General features: G+C 46.1%; 2 protein-coding genes across 8 annotated transcripts in view; one reads left to right on the top strand and one right to left on the bottom strand.

Annotated features, from left to right (window-relative positions):
- Positions 1-243: 243 nt before the first annotated feature.
- Positions 244-16,269, top strand: si:dkey-110c1.10 (unconventional myosin-Vb). Its single transcript, XM_053857722.1, has 35 exons — positions 244-270; positions 654-764; positions 2,102-2,270; positions 2,602-2,746; positions 2,820-2,976; positions 3,037-3,180; positions 3,238-3,319; positions 3,388-3,495; positions 3,566-3,678; positions 3,737-4,005; positions 4,842-4,923; positions 5,842-5,982; positions 6,086-6,217; positions 6,289-6,372; positions 7,280-7,396; positions 7,461-7,558; positions 7,630-7,716; positions 8,288-8,605; positions 8,694-8,850; positions 8,913-9,152; positions 9,214-9,417; positions 9,494-9,587; positions 9,655-9,803; positions 9,873-10,082; positions 10,143-10,243; positions 10,315-10,426; positions 10,539-10,635; positions 10,715-10,834; positions 11,091-11,242; positions 12,224-12,313; positions 12,376-12,508; positions 12,570-12,858; positions 13,006-13,180; positions 13,608-13,688; positions 13,759-16,269. Exons 1-35 carry the CDS (start codon positions 244-246, stop codon positions 13,915-13,917), a joined length of 4,947 nt encoding a protein of 1,648 aa, XP_053713697.1. The 3' UTR covers positions 13,918-16,269.
- Positions 14,496-24,020, bottom strand: part of unc13a (unc-13 homolog A (C. elegans)) — a 33,670-nt gene continuing 24,145 nt past the window's right edge. For 2 of the 7 annotated variants that reach the window (XM_053876943.1, XM_053876897.1), the window contains 7 exons: positions 23,327-23,383; positions 23,177-23,257; positions 22,393-22,540; positions 19,902-19,958; positions 17,254-17,346; positions 16,921-17,080; positions 14,496-16,851 (listed from right to left, as the gene is read on the bottom strand). In XM_053876943.1, coding sequence (XP_053732918.1) covers positions 16,563-16,851; positions 16,921-17,080; positions 17,254-17,346; positions 19,902-19,958; positions 22,393-22,540; positions 23,177-23,257; positions 23,327-23,383 — 885 coding nt within the window. In that variant the 3' untranslated portion in view covers positions 14,496-16,562. Of the gene's footprint in view, positions 16,852-16,920; positions 17,081-17,253; positions 17,347-19,901; positions 19,959-22,392; positions 22,541-23,176; positions 23,258-23,326; positions 23,384-23,969; positions 24,000-24,020 lie in introns of all 7 variants that reach the window. The other 5 variants (XM_053876935.1, XM_053876907.1, XM_053876952.1 and 2 more) reach the window with 3 other exon arrangements.

Consider the following 24,020-nt stretch of genomic DNA (forward strand, 5'->3'; position numbering starts at 1 on the left):
GTGAAAGACCAAAATATGAGACAGAAATAAATGCTTATTGTGGTAATTCCCCAGCAGAGTCGCGGACGGCAGATGATAACTTGCACAACCTGAGGATGCAGATTAACAGTTAACCTGGTCATCATGTTTCTATGGGAGCTGGACAAAGTGCAGGTTCAGTTGCCGGGACTCGCACTGGCTGCCCGGCAGTGATGTGTTAGTTGTTCTTACTGGATGGAATGTGAGAGTTTTTAAAAGGTGGAGATGGCGACTCTCAAGTTGTACACCAAGGTAAGAAGAGTATTTTCTTTATATTCCGCCTGTGTGTATTGAGCACATTGATGCATGGTTTAACCACAAAAAAAAGATCACAAGGAAATTCTCTGATTTAAAAGTGCATTTCTGTGTGTATGTGTAAAAATGCTGAAACAAGTCTTGCTTTTCTGACTGATTTAGAGTGAGAAATGACGACTTGTTAAGTCAAGGGTGACCACTGTTAATTTTTAACGCTCTTTAAGTGTGTTTTATGCTGATGGGAGACAAATAACTGGTCTGGGAGAGGCCAGGAAGTGCCGCGGATCCCAGTGCAGCCATTATCATAAAGTTTTATGTAAAAGAATTTCATAAACCCATGTCCTGCAGACTCTTCATCATCTTCTTTTCCTTGAACTCAGGGAACAAGTGTGTGGATTCCTGACCCAGACAGCGTGTGGGTGTCAGCCCAGATCCTTCGTGACTACAGTCCTGCAGAAAATCATCTAGAGCTTCAAGTCTCAGATGGAACGGTGATTCAAAGACATTTGGTTGCATTAGATTCTCAGCATCCTCTCTGGCAAAACATCAATCACAAGGTTTTCAATACGTGTTTGAATAGGTGAAATATGTTTTAATCACGTGTATTAAATATTTCATTTTTATTAAATTCTTAATCTTTTGAATAGTACATGCTTGCACCACGCATCTATTATCAAGTTATTGTACATGGTGTTGCCTGAAAAACCTGAATAAGACTGACAATATTGTCTTTCAATGAGTCTCAATATAGCTCATGTAGTCTAACATATTATTTAATAGGGGACAAAGGTACTTTCTCGAGCTTGTCGTTGGTATAAAGTGTATTATGGAAAACTGTCAGTCATGAATTATCATTTCAACCTACTGCAGTCGATATGAAGAAGAAGTCCAACGGACACATTTCCTGTCAATGTGACAACAAAAACCATTATTGGGCCACATTATCTACTGAGACTGTTGGAAGGGCTCCTCAACCAAAAGAAAGAACGGCAGATTGAATTATTGTTATTATTGAATTCAACTTAAACATATTAAATAAAGTAGGAAAACGTCTAATTATGCCATGACAGTGTATGGTTATCATCTATTTGAAGAACATCAATATAATTAATACATATCAGATATTTAGTGGTAAATATCTCACCAACATAATTATTGGTAAAACGAGTAAATATAAGATAAAAGGCACTTTTTTCCATCATTTTAAACACTTTTTTTTTTAACATGCATCAATGTCATTTGCTGTTTTGGTCTGACACCATTAGCGCCACATAAGTGCAGGCGAAGGCCCTACAAACCTATGACGTGTGGCTGATCTTCAGCATATCTTCAGTCACATAATCTGTATTAATATTACTTTTGGACCAACATACACTAACAATGCTTTCTTTGATGCAATATGTCAGCTGATGTTAGCATTACCACCAACTTTCATCCCTTATTAGCATTAGCATTAGCACTGCTCAATATAAAGAATAAATAGTCATGAAAGTGAACAAATACAAACACAGTTCAACGCTACATGTCCTTACAGATGTCATGTCCAGACATACAGATCATTTTTCACTTTTAAAATGCTTTATTGAACTCCTGAAGAAAGGCAGCTGATGAAACTACAGGTTAAAAAAAAGGGCTTCAGTGACTACTTGTACTCACTTAATCCAGCATGAAATAAAGCATTTGACGTGAAACCAAATCTAACTACCAACAAATTTGTCTAATATAGGTGTGGTGAGATTTGCCTTACGCCCCCCATACTGTATACGGGAGAGCTACCCATGGCGCTGGAGATCAAAGTTCATGACATTTTCCTTTTTTGTTCTGGTAGGAAGTCCAGTACCCGGTGGGCTCTCTCACAGAGCTGCCTCCACTGGGGAACCCCGACATCTCAGAGGGAGAAAATGATCTGACTGCCCTAAGCTTCCTGCATGAACCTGCAATCCTGCACAACCTGCGTGTTCGATTTGTGGATTACTGCAGCATATATACCTACTGCGGTGAGCACCATTGTCCTCCTGTTCACCAGCCAGTATCAGTGAAGCACAGTCTGTGTGCTTCTGTGTGCTTCTGTCCTCAGCATTATTGCAGGCCATATCGCTTGTGCATAACTGCAGGTTTAAACATTCACAGAGAGGCCACTCCTCCTGCATTCACTGGATCCATTTTCGCTTTGATACAATTTAAAGTTCTACATGTTTGCCAAGGTGCTAGAAACCACACACGATCAGTCAGGACTGACCCAATCTAAGCACAGTCTCGGGTAGTTTGTACAGTGTACTCACTAACATGACTTGGCTGCACAATGGCGGCTCCCTGCTTCGCCCTCAGGTATTGTCTTAGTGGCCATCAATCCCTACGATGAGCTCCCCATATACGGACAGGAGGTGATCGACGCCTACAGTGGTCAGGACATGACGGACATGGAGCCTCACATCTTCTCTGTGGCGGAGGAAGCCTACCGCACCATGAGCAGGTGGGGGACTGCAGCTTGAGCCTGAGCCTCTCACCGTATCGGGCTGGTGCGGGGCTTTTGTTTATGTGAGCAGGGAAGAGAAAAACCAGTCCATCATAATCAGTGGGGAGTCAGGATCCGGTAAAACGGTCTCGGCCAAATTCACCATGCGCTATTTCGCTGCGGTCGGAGGAGCCGCTCAACAAACCAGTGTGGAGGAAAGAGTCCTGGCCTCCAACCCCATCATGGAGGTGAGATTATACATGAGCTTCAGGCCAGGACTCGTAGCTCTTTTCGTTATTCTCCTGCAGTCCATTGGAAACGCCAAAACCACCAGGAACGACAACAGCAGTCGCTTTGGGAAATACATTGAAATTGGTTTTGGGAGTAAGGGCGACATCATCGGTGCCAACATGAGGACCTACTTGCTGGAGAAGTCCAGAGTCGTCTTTCAGGTAAATCACCTTTCTCTCACGTCACAGGTTTGTTAAGTAAACATGGCTGCATCTCAGGCATCATCTGAGAGGAACTACCACATCTTCTACCAACTGTGTGCCTCCAGAGAGCTGCCTGAAATGAGATCACTCAATCTAGGTGACCAGTGTTCTCCACACTGTCTTATGTTTCATCATGCTCTGAGCTGCGACCGTGTTGATTTGCAGACGCTCCAGAGCAGTTCCGTTACACCAGCCAAGGCGGCCAGATGACCATCCCCAACACCCACGATTTGTCAGATCTGGAGCGAACTCGGACGGCTTTCCTCACGCTGGGTAGAGACTCAGTAGTCGCTAGGCTTTCAACTTGTTTCCATAATGAAAACGGGTGCTTTTACCGATCCAGGTGTGCAGCCCGACCAACAGATGGAGCTCTTCCGTATCCTGGCAGCTGTCCTCCACCTTGGCAATGTTGACATTGAAGCCAGTGGGCGAAGTTCTGACCGCAGTTACATTAACGTAAGATACATAAATGCTGCATCCGACTGGAGCTTCCAAAATAATCTCTGTTTCTCAGGCAGATGACAGATCTATGGCCATCTTCTCCAAGTTATTGGGGGTGGAGGGGTCTCAGATGGCCCACTGGCTGTGCCACCGTAGGCTGGCTGTTGGGGGGGAGCTGCTGGTCAAACCCATGACTGGTCAGCAAGCTGTGGAAGCCAGAGATGCTCTGGCTAAACACATATACGGTCAGCTGTTCACATGGACCGTTCAAAGGCTCAACTCTGCTCTGCGCACACAGAGGGTCAAGGCCAAGTCCTTCATTGGAGTCTTGGATATATACGGGTACGTGACTAAAACTGCATCCTTATCTCTCGTATAATCCTGTCCAAGCTTCATTCAGTCTGACCACTTAACACTGATTCTTCTCCGGTGAGCTCCAGTGTTCTACTGCCAGTGTGTTGGACAATGATCGAGGTAGAACGGAGTGCAGACTGTGAGGAGACGACTTATAGCAGTGGTCTGTGATCCCAGAGTAGCAGCGAGTGTGAAAGGGACCTACCTCAATGTGTGGTTTAGACACTCATAAAGACAAGAAGCACAGTTAGAACCAACCAATGAGATTCATGGATGTGGCAGATGAGGACAAGAAAAGGTGACTAGAGAGGCTGAAGGCGGTACCTGATGGGAAATACTGAAGGAATTAGTATCAGAACCAACTTTATTGCTATGGTCAGTGGGGATCACACCAACAAGGAAAGTGCTTTGGAATAAAGTGCTGTCATAAAATAAAATAAAATATAATAAAATATTTTTTATTTTATTTTATTTTTTATTTTTAATTTTATTATATTTATGTCCAGGGAGAGACAAAGACCACAAGCCAGACTTCTCTCTGGAAGACAAAGTCTCACACCACGTTCCCTCGGAAATTACAGTGTATATCAGTGTTGGCTGTTCAAGATCTTTTTTCCATTTTGACTAGGTGTAAACTGTACACAAGAAAGAGACATGTCCAGCTCAACCAAAAGATGAGTGTAAAACATCATGAAATCGATGCTGGAATATAAAACATAGCTTGATGGTTGGTGTCATGGTGACCTGTTTAAATGTGTCTTTCCGTGTTTGACGTGTGGGCTTCCTAAAAGTGATTTTTCTGTGAATCCTCCCGACGTTGCCAGGTTTGAGACCTTCGACCGAAACAGTTTTGAGCAGTTCTGTATCAACTTTGCAAACGAAAAACTTCAACAGCAGTTCAACAGGGTAAGTTAGACTACGTTCTCGCGCACAGCAAAATATGGAACTTACAAATCCAAACAATGTCGACACAATGAAGCAGGATCACACAGGTCTAATGATAGAATCACCAAATGATGACAGAGGATTCACTGAATGGAGAGTCACTTGTGTTTAAAAGGCTAACACCGTGCCAAACTCATCAACAACAAAACAAGGGAATTTATCACACTTACCTCCGTGTTGATGTCAAAATATAAGTTGTGATTCAACACAAAACATCTTAGGTATTTCTCGTCTTGCACATTTGGTGAGTACACGTTCACAACATCTTGGTGGAAATTGCTCAAGTGAAACCACTGCTGTTCAGTGGTGGGAGGCCATCACTGCAGTGTTCTAAATGGCCTTTATTCATTAAAGGTAGCTTTTGCTTTTGGGCAGTGTAGAGAACAAGATGAGAATTTCACAGTTCCATCAAGTGTGAGATGTCAGTTACATGTCTCCTGATGTGTAAATATTCCTTCGTTCACTATCGTCTCATTGCTCCCAATGTGGGGTGGCGTGTGTCTGGACAGTCACATAGTGTGTGTGGGGCAAGGAACATGCTAGACAGGTCACCAAACCATCGCAGGTCACATACGCACAGACACACCCATGAACAATTCAGTTTATGAACAAGTAAATGCAGAAATATGTGGGCATTTTTCTGCATTTTGGAATGGTTAGTGAGACACTTATTTTATATGGTTGAAAGTAACTGACTTTTTAGTTTTTTAGTTAATTTAAAAGACACATTTTTTTCAACTTGTATTACAAGAGTGTCGTGTGTTGATTTAGGCTTTATACATGAGACTACCAGTGGTATCTGGGCTGATCATGGAAATCATGGACTGCTGGATTGCAATGGTGTTAAGGGGTTAATCTCTCTTCCATGAACTTGAACAGCACGTCTTCCACTTGGAGCAGGAAGAGTACGTCCGTGAGGAGCTGGCCTGGAGCAGGATTGAGTTCAGTGACAATCAGCAGTGTATCGACCTCATAGAGGGACACCTGGGTCTGTTGGACCTGCTGGATGAGGAATGCAGGGTGAAGCCCGTCTTGTTTTGCCAATAACAACCCCCCTTTTTCAACCCTCTCCAACCACAGACGTGGTCCCAAATCTGACTGCTGAATCTGTGCTTTCAATCAGATGCCTAAAGGTTCGGATGACAACTGGGCTCGAAAGCTGTACGACCAGCACCTGGGCGGCAAACCTCACCCTCACTTCATGAAGCCTCGCATTTCCAACAGCGCCTTCATTATACTGCACTTTGCTGACACGGTGAGGGACCGACTTCTGTCCAAATACAAGTAGTCACTTGCCTGGTCCATGTTCCTTCTGCTTTCACACAGGTGCAGTACGAATGTGGCGGCTTTCTGGACAAAAACCGGGACACTGTGTTCGAAGAACTCATTAATATCTTGAAAGCGAGTCAGGTAGGAAGCACCACTAAAACTCAGGAAGTGTTTGATATAGTGAAACATCTGAAACATCTTCACATTGAGGAGGTTCAAATCCTTCAAGGAACAAGTTTGAGTTTGTTTGTTCATTAATTATTCTCCATTTATTCCCTTTGTAATATAAATATATTGATATTATATCAACAGACTGAGACTGTATTTCCAGGATTGTTCGTAAACAAGCTGGCTTCACAGAATTGATCAGATGTTGGTGGTGTTCTGTTGGTTTGTTTGGCTTGACAAACGTTTTGGTGTTAGTTCCCCTCATTGTTTTTCATTGTGCTGTCGAGTACTTCCAGTCACATGACCAGCTCCGGCCATCAAAATAGGCAAAATTCAGTCATTTTGACTGGATAAAACGTGACAAAGAATCTAATAAGAGTAATAAATAATCTTTAAAATACGTTTTGACAGTTTCATTTTAAACACGCACCGCCTCTTCTGCGTCTCCTGTATGAGCTCAGCGTCGCTACTGCCCCCTAGTGTCTGCTTGGACCCATTGCACCATGAAACTAGACTCGAACATTATAGGTGTTGAGTTGTTAAGGTTTTCACTGGAACATTAAAAAGAAATGGAAACATCAACCGATTTTCATGAACATATGACTATGTTTTGGCTGAACAAAAACTTCGATCATAATAAATGTAAGAATAAGTGGAATTTAAAAGCCTTTATCCTCTCGTGGATTGAGGTTTAGACTCAGTCTGTCCGTAGTTTTGACTCTATCTATGCACGCGGTGCCCTCCACTCCTCGCCTCAAGTAGCAGGTAGAGACTCCAGCTCCCTGCAGTCCAGTATAATAATAAGCAGAAGATCCACCATCTAAGTATTAAGCACAACTGTGTTATGATTCTAAATTCACTGACTAATTCTGTGTCTCAGTCTGAACTGGTGGCTGAGTTGTTCCAGCTGCCAGGAAGTGTCCCGTCAGTCACCAACGGAAGCATGCGCTCTGGGAAAAGAGCCGCCCGGGAACACAAGCTCACCGTGGGCTTTCAGGTGAGCTCCCTGCTCACGGCTCCCTCAGATGGGCCTTTCATAACCACTGGTCTGTGTCGCGCAGTTCCGACAGTCCTTGCAGATGTTGATGGAGACGCTGAACAGCACCACTCCACATTATGTCCGCTGCATCAAACCCAACGATCTGAAAGAGCCCTTCCTGTCAGTCACTTGCTGGTTGCATCCTTCATTGAAGCCGCATGGTTCTGAAACCTGTTCCTTCTCCTTGTGAGGTTCGACCCGACGCGGACCGTCCAGCAGCTGAGGGCCTGTGGGGTGCTGGAGACCATTCGGATCAGTGCTGCTGGTTATCCTTCCAGGTCACCGGCCTACTGACCGCCTCGTCACTGACACACATTCAGATGATGTTGATGTTTATTCTTTTGTCATGTCTTGGTCTGGTAGAAATGAATCAATATTGCAGTGGGTTTCCTTTCCTGCTTTTCCATTTCCATTGGAGAACTTTTAACAATGTCGACCTCAGACTGAGCAGATCATCAAAAACTAGATTAGTTTTGGAGCCACTTCAACATTCTTTGAAAAGAATTGTGTGGCCTTTTGGTAAAAGCTAAGACTGGGAATTGAACTTGCACTGCTTGTGTGAAACCTTCACCATGATGAATGGACAATGACAACATGTTTTGTCACCACTGTCACTTGAAAGTTCATTTATATTTGAGGTAAGTTGTGTTTTTCCCCCAATGTTTAGGAACTGTGCTGCTGCGGTGAGAAGCCATACAAGTGAATGAAGAAACTGAAAATTAGTAACTCCTATTCATGAAAATTAATTCACAAATTGTGGTAAAAACATCATAGACACCCCTTGTTGGTGGAAATTACCTTGTGAATGAGTCAATAACAACCTGTCTTGTCTTCTGTGCCAATATCCAGATGGACGTATGAGGAGTTCTTCAGCAGATACCGGGTTCTTCTCAGGGGCCTCCACCAGAAGGCGCCGCAGCAGTTGTGTCGCTCTGCTCTGCCACTGCTCATCCCAGATCAAGAGCAGTACTGTTTCGGGAAGACCAAGGTGTTTTTCCGAGCTGGCCAAGTGGCTCTCCTGGAGAGGCTCCGGGCCGACAGGCTGAGGGAGGCAGCCGTGATCATCCAGAGCTGGGTCAAGGGATGGCTGGCCCGGGTCAACTACAGCCGGACCATGTGGGCTGTCGTCACCATTCAGAGCTACTGCAGAGGAGCTCTGGCCAGACGGTGAGAAACACCATCTAATGTGGTTGAAGCTCCAGATGTCAGACCATAGTTTTCAGTGATGGGGATTTTCTATGTTGTTTCCTGGCAGAGAAGCTCTGATCCTGCGATACACCAAAGCTGCCCTGGTGATTCAGAAGACTTACCGCATGCTGCTGCACAGGCACTTGTTCCTCATGGTCCGCCAGGCCACCGTCACCATTCAGGCCTTCATCAGAGGCACCCTCACCCGCCGCAAGTACCGACAGGTCAGTGGGCTCCTCCTCCTGTCTCCATCATTCGTCTAAAGAGTTCTGTTCCTGCTCCTCAGATCCTGGCAGAGCGAGCCGCCGTGCTGGTTCAGGCCCAGGTGCGCGGCTGGTTAGCCAGGAAGGACTACTTGAGGAAACGCGCCGCGGTGGTGTTCATGCAGTGCTGCGTGCGGCGAAGAGCCGCTCGAAGAGAACTGCTGAAGCTAAAGACTGAAGCTCGCTCAGTGGAGCGGTACAAGGAGCTGCACAAGGGCATGGAGGTGAAGCTGATACAGCTGCAGCTGCGGGCGGACCAGGAGGTGAGTGGCCAGGCAGGAGTCACGTCATGTGCTGCTGGGACTGGACATGTTTGGTGTGCAGGCCAAGGAGAAAGCTGCCTTGAAGGAAGTCCTGCTTTTAGAGAGAGAGGCCAGCGCCGCTGAGCTGGAGGGGCTGAGGGCCAAGATTCTCAAACTAGAAAGTCAGAAAAATGAGAAGCCGCTCATCAGTTTCGATGAAAAGTCGGTGGAGGAGCAGAAGAAGGCGGAGGAGAAGGCCGCCAGGGAGATCCTGCTGCTCACACAGGTCGGCTGAGGTTACAGCTGGACTTTCAAACGGGTGTTTTGGAGCTTCTAGTGCATGTGTTTGTGGATGGCTCCAGGAGGTGGCGGCGCTACAGAAGGAGAAGGACACAGTCATGAAGGCCAGAGACGAGCTTGCTGATCGCTTGCTGGATCAGGAAGCGGCACAGAAAGGTGTCCAGCTGAAACATCCTTGTTGTCCTGACATCATACATCTCACACGCCTTCTGTGTGTGTGCAGAACGTGTGGATCAAGCTGCAGCTGAGGAGGCAGCCGCCGTCAGGTCAGAGCTGGACGAAGAGAAGCGGAAGTATCAGGGTCTCCTGAGGGAGTTCACCAGACTGGAGCAGCGATACGACAACCTGCGAGACATGAGTTTGCTGACCGAGGTTTGGACCGGACCAGTCTTCTTCATGGCTCCGTCAAACATCTGATTTGCTCTCCGTGCCCAACAACAGCGCAGTGGCCACAGACGGACAGACTCCTCTCAGAGTTTCAACTTCGAGCCTCTCTCCCCCTCCTCTCCCTGCTCTCCCCAGTCTCTCACCCCTCTCTCCATCTCACCCTTTCCCTCTGCCTTCCCTTCGCCTGAGGAGGTTCGGAGGACCAGTGTGGTGTCCCCCACCTTTGAGAGAATGGGTTCACCGTGGAGTTTTGAAACACCCATGGTAAGGACTGACTCTCCTGACCAATGTTGGTTGTCTTCTCGCAGTCATTGATATTGTCAGGATCAGCTGATGGAGAAGATGGAGGTGGCCAAGGACACGGCCGTTAAGCAGAAGGCGGAGGATCTGGCACACGCTTATGATGCTGTTCGAGTGGCCAACAAGTCAGCTGACACCACTTTCACAAAGGGGGTTTTATTTCTATTCAGTTCCATCAGCATGTTTCTTTGACCAGACTTCTGGAGAGCCAGCTGCGCAGTCAGCAGAGTCAGTGGGAGAAAGACCTGGAGGATGTGAAGCTCCAGCTCAGCCATGCGACGTCGGGTTCTGCTGCGTCGCAGCTGCAGGTGCTCAGTGGCGTTTGTGTTTTCTCCCCACAAAAAGACCATGGATAGGTTTCAAAAATGAAGATACTGAATTTGCTGGACACCTGGTGACTCAGTATCTGCTGGTGTGTAGGAGGCTCTGGAGGTGAGAGAGAGAGAGTGTGAGCGGCTGAGAGCCGAACTGAAGGCGCTGAAGGGCACCGTTACACTCAGGCGACTCTTGTCTCAAGGTGACGAAGCCTCTGAAACGCGTCTGACTTCTTTTCTTCCCCTTTATTTGAAACATGCTGCAATATTTGCTCTCAACAGTTGTTCCGTCCGTGCTGACCGCAGGAGCGTCGCTGACTCAGCCGAAGCCGCCGGCGATCACTGGTTTACTGGAGTGTCGGAAACGTGATGAAAGCAAACTCATAAAGAATCTCATCACAGGTGAAACTTGCTTCTCCTGCCTCACCACTGCTCCGGCTCTTAGTTAGTGAGGTGCTGCCATCCAGTGTCACCGAAGACTGTTTGAAGACTTGTTAAAGACTCTTGACCAATCCTGATGCGTCATCTTTCTCTCACTCATGAACAAGACCACGAGATGCAACACTTATTCTGGGAGGCATGATCTTGAAAATGGGAATTTGAAGTGTCCAGTCTTTGCCGCTGGATCAGTGTCACTGACGCGGGTGTTCCTCCCTAGACATCCGCGCGGACGTCGCCCTGTCTCTCTCCCCTGGCCTGCCAGCCAGCATCTTGTTCCTGTGTGTTCAACAGGTGGACAGCACCGGAGATCAGAGCCGGGCTCGCGCTCTCTGCGGTGCTGCCGTCGCTGCTATCAAAGCTGCTCTGAAGGTAAATTTGGATTAAAGCGGCTTCTGTCAAAACTGCTTCTTTATTCATCTGATCATGATATGAAGACGGTGGTGAGGTGTGCTGCAGGTGTAACACAGGAGTTCAAGGTGGAGGTGGGACTGCACCAAGGCTCGGCTCTGAGCCCCTTCTTGTTTGCCATGGTGATGGACAGGTTGACAGATGAGGTTAGACTAGAAGCCCCTTGGACGATAATGTTTGCAGATGACATTGTGATGTGTGGTGAGAGCAGGGAGCAAGTGGAAGATAAGCCAGAGAGGTGGAGGTTTGCCTTAGAAAGGAGAGGAATGGAGGTTAGCCGCAGTAAGACGGAATATGAGAGGGACCCAAGCGGACAGGTGAACTTACAGGATGTAGAGATAAAAAAGGTGGAGGATTTTAAGTACTTAGGCTCAACTGTCCAGGGTGGTGGAGAGTGTGAGAATGAGGTGAAGAAGCAGGTCCAGGCAGGATGGAATCATTGGAGAAAAGTGTCAGGTGTGATGTGTGACAAAAGGGTGTCGGCAAGGATGAAAGGGAAGGTGTACAAAAGGATATGGTTTGGAAACAGTGGCACTGAGGAAAAGACAGGAGGCAGAGCTGGAGGTAGCAGAGATGAAGATGCTGAGCTTCTCTCTGGGAGTGAGCAGGATGGATAGGATCAGGAAGCAGTAGATCAGAGGGACAGCACATGTGGTCAGGTGTTTAGGAGACAAAGTCAGAGAGGCTAGATGGAGATGGTTTGGACATGTACAGAGGAGAGAGAGACAGTACAATGGTAGATGAAGATGTTGAGGTTAGAACTGCCAGGCAGAAGGTGGAGAGGAAGGCCAAAGAGGAGATTGATGGAGGTGGTGAAGGAGGACATGAGGTTTGTAGGTTTGAGAGAAGAGTGTGTAATTGAAGATAAATTACAATTTCAAAACTATTCAAGTGCATCATCGATGCAGTTGTCAAACCATGAACCTGTTCTTGTGTCTGCAGAAGCACAGCAGTGACATGAAGATGACGGCGCTGTGGCTTAAAAACGCCTCTCTGCTTCATGACCTGTTGACCCAGCACTCGGCCCAAAAGGTGACCCGAGATATGCCTCTGTATGTTTGAATCCAGATAACCTGAGCGGTTGCTCATTTCAGTTCCTTGCTTCCGATGGAGTGAAGCCTCTGACCTGTGACCTGAGTGACCTTGGCGGCACCCTGAGTGATCTCTGCATCCAGGCCTACCAGCAGCTGCTGTCCATCACAGAGAAGCGACTGCAGAACCTCATTGGTGCGAGTCTCCTCCACCAAAAGTTGTGGGGTCGGCCCATTTAACACGCCCTCCTCCTCAGTCCCTGCTGTGCTGGAGAGTGAAACCATCCCGGGGCTCTCCAGCGCTCCTGTTAAGCCGGGTGGGCTGAGGAAGCGTGCCGGCTCCGAGCCCAGGGCCACAGGTCTCACCGTGAAGGCAGTGCTGGCAGAGCTGGACGCTCTTCTGGACGCCTTGACCCACCAGGATCTGCCGTCCAGACTGAAGGAGCAGGCGTTTCTCCAGATCTCCTACCTCATCTCCGCCTCGGCTCTCAACAGTCTGCTGCTGCGCAAAGACATGTGCTGCTGGAGTCGTGGGATGCAGATACGGTGAGAAATAACCATAGTTCTGGTTCCGTTTGGAAGAAGTAGATCTGGATCACCTGGCATTCTTCTACTGTGTGGAGCTTTGAGGACACAAAACAAAGCTCAGTTTCACTCCAACCTAGCGAGGGGCTGATTGTTTCATTTCAACAGCTACAACGTGAGCCAGGTGGAAGACTGGCTGCGCAGCCGCGGTGTACAGGCAGGTGGCGCTGTGGCCACTTTGGAACCGCTGATCCAGGCTGCTCAACTCCTGCAGGCGGATAAGAAGACTCCCGCTGATGCTGAAGCGCTGGCTCAGACCTGCACTGCGTTAACCTGCCAGCAGGTAGAGCACTTCTCCCTTTTCTTTCTTTCTTTCTTTTTTTATAAAAGAAAAAAATAATTTGTCATATCTTCCATTGCAATCGCGGTTTATTCGGATTTGTGTATATGATATTTGCTGAGGATGATAATAATAATGATGTTAATAAAAGCTCAACTTCTCTAACTTTGTTTTGATGTTAAAGTAAAATGGATTCAAAATTCAGTTAAAGGGGAATTTGAATATTCTTCTCACTTAACCCTTTTTTTTAATTTCATTTGTGGCTATCAAAACACAGGTGCTGAATATCTTCATGACGAAATTGACACTTGACACTAATTCCAATAAACTGAGATATGGAAATATCAGTGACATAGATGTTGTGTGTAATCTTCAATTGCATTTCCTTAGTTTCGTTGGAAATAGAATGAACCCATTCTTTCCTCCGCAGATAGTCAGGATTCTGACCGTCTACACGCCCCACAGCGACCACGAGGAGAGAGTCTCCAAAGGTTTCATCCAAACCGTTCAGGTTGGTTCTGGACATCAGCCGTTCGCTTAATGCTGGAGGTGTGTGTCTCATCGTGATGTGGCTCCTCCAGAGGCTCCTCAAAGGACAGTCCACGGGACCTTCTCAGATGCTGGTGGACGTCAGGAGGGTGTTTCCTGTCACCTTCCATTACAGCCCCCCAGACATGATCTCCTCTGACCACTTAGTCATTCCTGACTGCCTCAAGCTTTCCTTCCTACGCAGAACCTGATGAATCACACTGTTTAATTCATGTGAGGGAAAAGAACCACCTCCCCCTAGTAACCTCTGATTTGGTCCCAAATGCTCAAGTAGCATTCACTCACTGGTTTAGGGTGATTGACCCTTTAAATGTACACTTTGTCCTTCATTACCAACTTCAAGTCCTTTTCTTGTCACCCATTGTTGTGTAACTTCGTGTGACCCACACACATGTAATGCTCGCCACATGCTGGCCTGGAAGGTGTACTACTATATTGTTTTCATTTGATTCACTTACAGACTCCATTTTTTGGTGCTGACCTCATTTTTCTGGAGAACTTTTTTGGCAGTGATAAGTGTAACAACCCGATACTCAAACCGCTTGCTGGAGACGATGAGATGACAGGCCTTCTGTTGTGTAGCTGAAGGGATGAAGTCGTGTGATTGGCTGTGAGCGCTACCCTCAACTCTCTGGTTCTGCATCTGAGTGTCAGGCTTCCCTTACTTTACACTATGAGACTCTCCTTAAAGAAAAGAAGCCCCCTATACTTGCCATGAGTATTGCAGTATGGGTCATGCACAACAAAAATAAATAAGCAAATAAATAAATTTCCACAATTTATTCGAAGCAGAAACTCAATGAGACCGAAGCCTCTTTCTCTTCAACACCAAGAATAATAATAAAAAAAAAATTACAAACATCTTGTGTATAAAAAAATTCCCATGCGAGTACTTGGTACCACGACACATCATTAGTAATACATATTTATATATTCACAAACATTTCAAAAATAGTAAACCATATGGAAATATCAAAATAACAGACGACATTTGGCAAGAACATCAAATCATTTTGCGTGCTGGCACAACACAATTGTTTGTTTTCATTGCTCCCATCATGCACCACTCCTGAAAGTTAAGGGACCGGTGGACGCCCAGGTGGTCGGGCCAGTGCGGCAGTTCATGCACGGCTGCCTGCGTGTGGTTTCTGTGCTTTTTGTTGTGCTCCCGTGTCTACTTCCTCCCTCACTAGCATCTCACATGCCGACATTTCATCCTCCACATCTGCATGAAATCAAGGTTTTATTCGTGGCATTCTCAGAATTGACATTGACGTACCATTGATAAAAGACTGTGCAAATGTCACTCAAAGACAGTATACGCCCCAGAAATTCAAATCTAGGTGGTTCTACGTGATCTGTTGGTCTGAAGTGCACACCTTTCAACAGCTACACAACCACGAAGAGCGGCACACTTCTCTATTGACAAGTCAATGGTATCGCTACGCTGTGGCGGGTGGTAGTAAAAAAGCGATTCAAAATCTCCGTCAGCTCTTGGGTGCTCGAGTAAGACAAAATCCATACTGTAAACGGTGAAAGACCTTGACTTGCTGAATGACTGGATGAGATGCATAGAGATTGAAGAATTGAAGACAGAAGAATTAGGGGGGGACTAGACTGGAAACCCTGTTATCCTAAAGCACGACAGAGACTGCGTTCCCACTTGGTGGCAGGATCTTGCATCATTGAACTGAAGTAAACTAGTGAGGAGTCACAATTTTTTTGTACAGTTGCTGAAGCCCTCTCGAAGAGTTGTGTTGGCAGTGGGTGGAACCTGATGGCACCCAAAGTCCGGTTTCATAGAGGAGCTGCTAAACGGACATTAAAGGAGTGTTGCCTTTTGGCTCAGCTAATCTTTTGCTGCACTCCACATCTGCTCCGAATTCCCATCAATCTCACCCTGAGAAGTGAACAAGACAAGCTTATACCGTGCTCCACTATTTCCCTCAGACCCCGCGGTGCTGGCACCCGTCCCTGCCACTTCACATTTGGACAGCACATGATATGAGTTCTGTGTATCTGCCTTGACTCTTCTGATTCCATAGCGATGATATAAATTGCGAGGTCCATGCATGTCACACTAAACTGACTAGTGAGGCGTTGACCCTCTGCGAAATGTTATCACCAAACCCGACCAGGTCTGGATCTGCAGCCCTTAAAGTAGAGGTCTGACTTCCCAGTTGCAGCACCTGCAGCGCCGTCGCGAGTCATTTGTGCTTCGTCCCTGGATTGTGGAGACTCTAATCTATCGCAGGGCCGCCTGGAATGTTTACATTAACAAACAGAGTAAACATCACTTGATCTGAAACACTCCTCTGTGATGACAGCCACGAGAACACACTCGACTCACACACACACACACACACGTATAAAAACAAAAAAAGGGTCGACGAGACAGAAGGCATTGAGGGTGTCAGGCAGTGTGCTCTGATAGAGGGACAGACGAGGACCAACCGTGGCGTCCATCTCTAAACCTGTCCTTACATCTTTATATGTAGCTATCAACATAGATAAAGCAGTACTTACATGTACATTTACTTATACTACAAATCTGGGATAGTTGGAATGTTGGATGCACCCATGGTGGTCAGGTGGTCCTGTTGTGCTTGGCATACATCAGCGATCATACGTCGGCGCTCTCTGAGAGGACGGTCAGATCGGTGATCGCGTTAAAGGCCAGCGAGAATTTTTCACCCTGACTTGACTGATGTGTTTGCAATGATCTGGATAGAGGCAAAGAATGACGTGGACTCATGATGATGACTCGCTGGATTCTCATCGCAACTCTGCTGTGGCCACACCGGACGCTCCGGCAGTGGCTCGCTCATGACCAGTTTTAGCTCCGGCCCTCCTCTGCCGAGCGCTGGTCGGACTTAAGCTTGACAAACTCCTTTGCCACGTCGTCGTTGTTGCGCTGGGAGAGGATGCGCAGCACGGTGAGCCCCGTCTCGTCCATGTGGATTCTCCGACCCAGTGGCAGCCAGCAGGCCACGCTGCCCTTGGACGCCACGTCCTTCAGCTGCAGGACGGCCATCCCCACTGTTCGGTCTTCTCTGGCAAAGCAGTAGTCCTTCACGCACACCTGCAGCTCGTAGCATTCAGGGCCCACCTCACTGCTCAAGGTGCTGCCGACCAAAGCATCCGCACGTCAGTACAAAGTCACAAACAGCATTGTTGTTATCGCTCAGACTCACAATGTGAATGTTTCGTTGTATTTGGGAGCCCAGCTGTTGTTCTTGGACTTGGTGGCGTACTTCCTCTTCTTGTCGCTGAGGTGGGGGCCGATGATAAAGACCTCCACAAATGGACGGAATATTCCCTGCGTCTGCCATCGCAGGTCGTTGGCCGCAACAACTGACAGACAGACAGAGGATGAATTAACATTCAGTGATAAACAAGCGTTGGCTGCAGTGTGGGAATCCCCTCTGACCAAAAAAAAAAAATGAAGACTCCTCCATCAGGTCAGCGTTCACCCCAAGAGACAGAAAATGGGATGCAGAGAAGGAGGTATTTCAGGAAACTGTTACCTTTCACGGTGACCTTGTGCTCTCCAGTGTTGGGGTGAGTGAAGATCTCCACGTGGATGGACACCTCGCCGACAGCATCGTCCACTCCAGATCCTGTCAGGACACCAGTACGTCAATCAGACTCCTTTTCAGAGAAACAGAATCACCCGAAGATAGCGAACATGAACACAAGCCTCTTCTGCTTCACATTTTCAAACGCAGATGTTCTCCTTTCATGTGTTTGTCGAACAGCCACACCAAAGTCTATCAAGACGAAAATGAAGCAGAAAGAGTGGCTTGTGCTCATGCTGTGGTCTGAAGTGAAGGTCGGAGCGCTTATAAGTGGGAATCGGGACTTGCATTTGAATTTTGATCCGTGGTGCTGAAGAAATATTCACAAATCTTTTGAATGGTGCCAGAATAAAAAGCTGCCCACTCATAGACACTCGGACCTCTCTGTTTGGGGATGCAGGGTCAGTTAGAGTCGAAGAGAGGAAATGAGCTGGAGAGGGTCGCGGTGTGGGAACCCCCATCACAGATCGGGTCAGGACATGCTCAGATGGGTCTGGACATTCCCTGGGGAAGAAAACCGAGCACGAGAGAAGGCAAGAAAGACTGTTGGTGATGAATGATGCGACTGGCTGGCAGCTTCAGAAGAAAACCATGTGAAGCGGCTCATATATGAACAGTCTTTTTGCTAAATCCTTCATACTTACCACGCATTTACCTCCGAATACAAAAAGCTTCATCAGCCTTTGACTCCCAAGTTCTCTTCTGTGTGTGTGTGTGTGTGTGAGTGCACCCCCACCTCCAACTCAGCCTTCAGTCTCACAGACAGCAAACGGGTTGTGGTTTAAGTTGCCCAACTCGGTGGAACTTGACATAGAAACCTGAGGTTTCCACACATAACATCCGACTTACGACTGGGATCGGTTCCGACCAACCAGTTGTAAGTCAGACTGGACAAATGCCATTCAGAGTAGCCGACGCAAGGGTTATAGGTGCTACTGTAGTTGTAGATTGCTGTGTGAGACTGAGATGCTGGGATAGTGTGCTGCCGTAACTGTTGTACAGGATGCCAGACATTGAATAAAAAAAAAAAAAAAAAAGTCGGATGTTAGGTGTATTTTCAAGTACAGATAGTCGGGTCAAACTTGAACTAAAGCCAGGGAGAATCCTTGCCGTCACAATGCACTTGAGGTGTATATTTCCCCGGGGCAACCTCTGTCCACAAAGAAACAAACTGTCCAGGAATGGAGAGTTTGTCTGACAGCTGATTCATCTGTTGACAAATCTGTAAATTTCATAACATCTAGACTCCACAGAAGTGGAAAACTTCTGTGGGAACCAACAAATAAAAGCCCTGTCTGTGTCTATTTTATACACCTTCAAATGCAGTGCAGCGTTTTTCGCAGGCACAGCTGGAGATGTCAGCGTCGCCTGCTCACAGCCTTCACTTCCGTCTAAGTTGTAAACTGATTTCTCCTGGTTTTCATGTGGACAAGTAATGACGATCCACACGACGACAGGCGCAAGCAGATGGATATTCCCTCCCAGTGTTTTAATTAGCGTCCTCGCTCTGTCACCAATATCTCTGCGGCGACAGGCGGCAGCCTGCGAGTTTGTGGAGCAATCGCCCACAAAACAAGGTGTATGGAGGAAAGCAGAGTGTTCCTGGCAGGCACCTCGCTGCAACTCTCCGGGGGAGCGTTGTTGGTCTGATGGCTTTGCTGCCAACGCGACCAAAGAGAGCATCAGCCGCCCATCTGCCAGGAGGATGAAGGGCTTTAGCTGGGCGGCTCAGAGAAATGTTCACTATTGGAGCTCTGGTGAAGAAGCTGGAGGCAGGGAGTTGAGTTCAGGTTGGTTTGAATTCATCAATAACCAAAACTTCACTTGATAAAATGTAGCTTCTGCAAATGTGCAGATGAACAATGCTGACTGCGAGTGCATCAGCACAGTGACTAAGCTGTGACTAAGAGTCGTGTCTTTTAAAACTGATCCAACATGACAGGAGTCAGACCGGCTGACCCTGGGGAAGCCTCTGTGATTGGTTCGATCTGAGCTCTCCACACTGCTGCTCTGTTTGCTGGTCAAATGTGTGAGTGAGTGTGAGTGTGTGTGTGTGTGTGTCACACAGAAGGACAGATACCCCCCCCAGTCAGACTTATCTTCATGATATCACTCTAGAATAAAGTAGGTGATAACAAGCAGACGGGCTGCCTCTCCCTGCTAGATAAAAATACAGTGGACTAGCAAGACGGGCTCTACCGACTCGCCCACGCGCTCACTCAGTCACGCTGGCCCTCGCACTGACATCATGCCGACTTAGCGTTCCTCAACAATGCACCCTCTATCCCTCCTGTCTGATGTCTGTCCATCATGCGTCGCTGTCTGCTCATACATACAGGTGAAGTATGTATTCAACGCAGATCCATACTTACAGACATCAGTGTATATGTTACATGCAAGTCAACATTGCTGCTGGTTAACAAAGATGCGTGTGTGTGAGGGTTGATAAAAGGATTCCATTGCAGTTTCTCTGTTGGGATGAGAGAAGGCAGGCAGGGAGGAGTCAGGATGCACATGAGAGGTGAAGGGGGCTTGGATTTGGAGACTTTCTGTGAGTCCTGGAGGCCTCAAATTCTGGACCTGGTTGACACACATACCCTTTTCTGGGTAAACATCCTCACTAGTGGTGAACCTCACCCCCTTTCCGCCGAACACTGGGCCAGAGAGAGGTGGAGGGGGTGAGTGGACGGAGAGAAAAGAGACACGCACACATGTAAAGTTGGATTACAGAACAGAAACAACAGTGACATTCTGCCTCACCGGGAGGCTGAGTTCCCCCCCTCACCTTTGACACAGTCATCACTACAACATAGTTGAAAACGCTAGTTGAAAATGACCTGCCTCTGTCTGCTCTAAACTCTCTGCAGGCTTGTCTGAGGTAACTGTAGATTAGAAATGCCCACAGATGTCACCGGCATCCCAATGTGATCGAGTCAGCTCTCCAATGCAGACTACACTGAGCTTCCATGCTTTCGTCTTGCAACAAACCCACAGCCCACCTCCACTCCTCTTGATTTCTTTCTTTCTCTTAAGGTCAATTGTTTCAATATTAATGTAGGCATTTGCGGGGAGCAGAGGTGATTAAGACTAAGAAGCAAAATGTGGATGCAACACATACAGTAGATCCTATTTTAACTGGCATTAATTCATTTGATACCATTGTTAAATCACTTTCTGTGTCCTTGGACTCAACTGTTTTAAGAGTTTGTAGTTATATATATATATATATATATATATATATATATATATATATATATATATATCTAGTTCTATTGTAGAAGGTGATCGGTTGCAGCCTGCCACCTCTTCATGACCTGTATGCCTCTAGGACCCAGAGACGTGCAGGTCGGATCAGAGCCGACCCTTCTCACCCTGGACATAGACTGTTTGTTCCTCTTCCCTCTGGCAGGAGGCTACGGTCCATCCAGACCAGAACCTCCCGTCACAGGAACAGCTTCTTTCCCTCGGCCGTCAGACTGTTAAATTCATGAACAGCCTTGTTGTAATGTTAATTCTATTTATTTTATTTTATTTGTTTTTTGTTGCACTTTATTCCAAGGCACTTTCCTAGTCAGTGGGCTCCCCACTGACCATGGCAATAAATTTGATTCTGTTTCTGATTCTGATTCTGATTCTGATTCTAAGATGAAAGCTAAAGATGCTAAAACATTTTACAGTTTGACAGTGTGACCTCTGCATGGAGGAGCAATACTATTTTAAGTAACAGATTCACCTATTAACCTGCGCCAAGGAGGTAATGTGTTGGTTTGTGTTAAAATAATTTGGAAGGTTATAGACATATTCAGCTCAATTTTGCAAGAACTATGTGAAAAGGAAGAAATGATTCAGTTTTGTAAATGATCTGGACCACCGTCAATTATTTTAATATAAAACTAAGTAGTAAATTTGGTTGAAAAAGCACATTTTAGGTGAACATCTCTCAGTGCTGGAACTGATTAGGGATGTAGGAAAATAGTAACCTCACAAAACGACACAAAAGACCACACAAGGGACCACGATATGAAATAATCATGAAAATTTAAATCTACAAACAAAGATGATGAATTTGATAACACATTTTAATTGACCTGTCTCATTGGTTACTTTTAAAAATAATGCATTTAGCTTAAATGTTCGGACAGACAATTGATAAATTGGCTTAAAATGTCAATGAAATGTGACATCATATCAGGAGTCCACCAGAATTACTGACATGAATTTACAGAAGATCTGCAAAAGGGACTCATTAATGCTCTTTATTTGTTTTTTTTCTTTTTTCTTTTACATTACATTTCTTCCACTAAGATTCGTTGCCATAGACACCAAGCATAAGTGCTCGGTGCTTGAGGGCTCCAGCACTCGCGATCTGACACAATGGTTTTCAAGAACTGTGGTATGGGAGTGCTTGAAACTCTGAAGAAAAGAAGCCTGTGAGTCATTGTTATTATGCTGAGAAAGGCAACCTATGCCGGACCCGGAAGAAAGTGCAGTGGCGAAAACATAAAGGGCTAGTGTAAATAATTGAGCAGAGCAAAAAGAGGGATATATGAAAACAAATATTTGCTCTGTTGTATGTCTTCAAATGTTTATTTTATGTATTTATTATTCACTTATTTTTGCGATATTTTGTGCCACAAAAGTATGCTACAACCTTAGTAGTGATGCATCACCATGAACATGATCTAGAGAGGGCACCAAACCTATTTGTAACTGGTGTCTATTGTCAGCTCTCTTCACTTCACTGTTCTCAATCCTCATGCGATAACACAGCTGCTGAATCCTCTAAAACCCACATGACATTTAGACAATGAATTTTCTATGGATCCTCCAGCCTAACAGCCGCTGTGATGATGCTTTATATTGGAGCTGAGTAACATCGGAAAGAGTAGGAGGCTGTTTGTTCAGCTGCATTACAAGTGCATGTCAGATCATGAAGAAAATAGTAGATTATGTATCATCTGGATCAAGAGACTCAGGGGGTGTGCAGCTTTGATTTTCTATGAATTTGTTTTTAAAAAACACATTTGGGAAAATGCTTCACCAACAGGAGACTGTGGCCAGGCCAAGCCCAGAGGTAAAAGAGCCTACCTTGTGCGTTCTGCGACTGAACAAAAGTCTTTATAAGCTTGTCGGTGGCTTGTGTGTAGAGCGAGAGGGCGTAGTGCAGAGACAAAAGATCAGGGCTCTTCTCAAGGAAAGTCTTCTTCAGGCCCACGCCGCCCGCATGGAAGTATTGCTGGTGTGCATCGAGACAGAAGGACGAGATAGAGAAAGTCAATGTGACGGGATTATAGCTCCATTTGTGCCGCAATATAAAGCCATTACACTTTGGAATAACACTATTTAAAAATCTGAGACTTTTTCCTTTTAGCAAATGTAACCTAATATTTAAATCTGTTTTTCTTATTGATTTTAAATGAAGCATCTTTTCATCTTGTGCTCCATATGGAATGGAGCGCATGTGTGGGTGTCTTTCTGGGTCATTGAGTGGGTGCTGTGGTGTTCTGTAATAGAGGAGAAGACCATGGACAAAACAGAACATTCTAAATGCGGTTAAGTGGCCCTAATGTCATTCGACATGATCAGTGAATCCCACAGAAATTATGCAGAAATGTCAAACCATGAAGCCAGCAGGCTTTTGTGATACATGCCTCATGGGTGTCCACTACAAATACTGTTGAATTTTGCGTAACTCTGCATAGTTAAGCAGCAAATAATACACACATCTATGGACTCTAAAATGAAATAAATGGATCCAGGATCAGTGTGATTATGTTACTTGGACCAGTCCAAGACCAGCGTCGTCAATCAATTCATATATAACCAAGACTTTTGTGAGCCTTCACTCAAATTATTGTGGGAGTTGCCATACCTTGATGGTGTCCAAAGCCAGCTCTATGACCGCGCACTGCTTGGGTGACAGCGCCTTGGCCTCCTCGCGAACCATATGCTCCTGAAGAACAGATCGACAAAGCAACATGAGGACGGTACTGGTAAACGTTCTGGTTGCTTTCTCTGATACCTTGAGCTTGGAGAGCTGTCCCAGCTCCTTGGCAGCATTAAAGATGAGCTGAGTGCCCTGGATGAGACAGAAAGTGACAGGTAGATATAGAGAAGCGTCGTTATTGTCACAAAACCCTGAGCAGCAGCAGCAAACAGCTCAGTGTCACACAGAGGACAGCGACGATTCTGACACACACATTCATCAGCAGTCACTCTAAAGCCGCTTAAAATGAATCCTCCAAGTGCTGCTATCACACTCATCTGGGTTCAATTCATTCCAAGACATTCCTGCACAAGTCTTCACAAACACACAGTGAAAAAGTCGGATCAGGGGAAGTGGCTTATCTTGCACTGGAGAGGGAGCTGAAAAACACAATCATAGGAGCTAGCTAAATGCTTCATCATGTAATAAACAAAAGGTGGGACAATAAAAATATAAGACCATCCCTCAACGTAAGATATATCAAGGCCTGAAGTGCCGTCTCTTTAACATGTCTGGCAAAGTTCCACAGCCTATAAATATCTTTACAAGGGAAGGTGGTGTGAAACAAAAGTGAAAAATCAATATTTCCACTGCTTTGTTTGACTGGGGGCTGAAGGAAAGAGACAAAGACATAGAGGAGAGAGACAAGACACATTGATCTGAAGGATTTAGTCCTTACATCACTGTGAGAAGCACTCTTCAGCCTCCCCTGGAAAGAGAGCATGTGGTT

The sequence above is a fragment of the Synchiropus splendidus genome, chromosome 1 (assembly GCF_027744825.2).
Source record: "Synchiropus splendidus isolate RoL2022-P1 chromosome 1, RoL_Sspl_1.0, whole genome shotgun sequence".
NCBI classification, from domain to species: domain Eukaryota; kingdom Metazoa; phylum Chordata; class Actinopteri; order Syngnathiformes; family Callionymidae; genus Synchiropus; species Synchiropus splendidus.

Excerpts from the sequence above, each read along its gene's own strand:
- si:dkey-110c1.10 (XM_053857722.1), top strand. The coding sequence starts at position 244 with ATGGCGACTCTCAAGTTGTACACCAAG. Across the intron at positions 7,559-7,629 it reads GATCTGAAAGAGCCCTTCCT|GTTCGACCCGACGCGGACCG; the intron begins GTCAGTCACTTG and ends TCTCCTTGTGAG. Across the intron at positions 11,243-12,223 it reads CTATCAAAGCTGCTCTGAAG|AAGCACAGCAGTGACATGAA; the intron begins GTAAATTTGGAT and ends TTGTGTCTGCAG.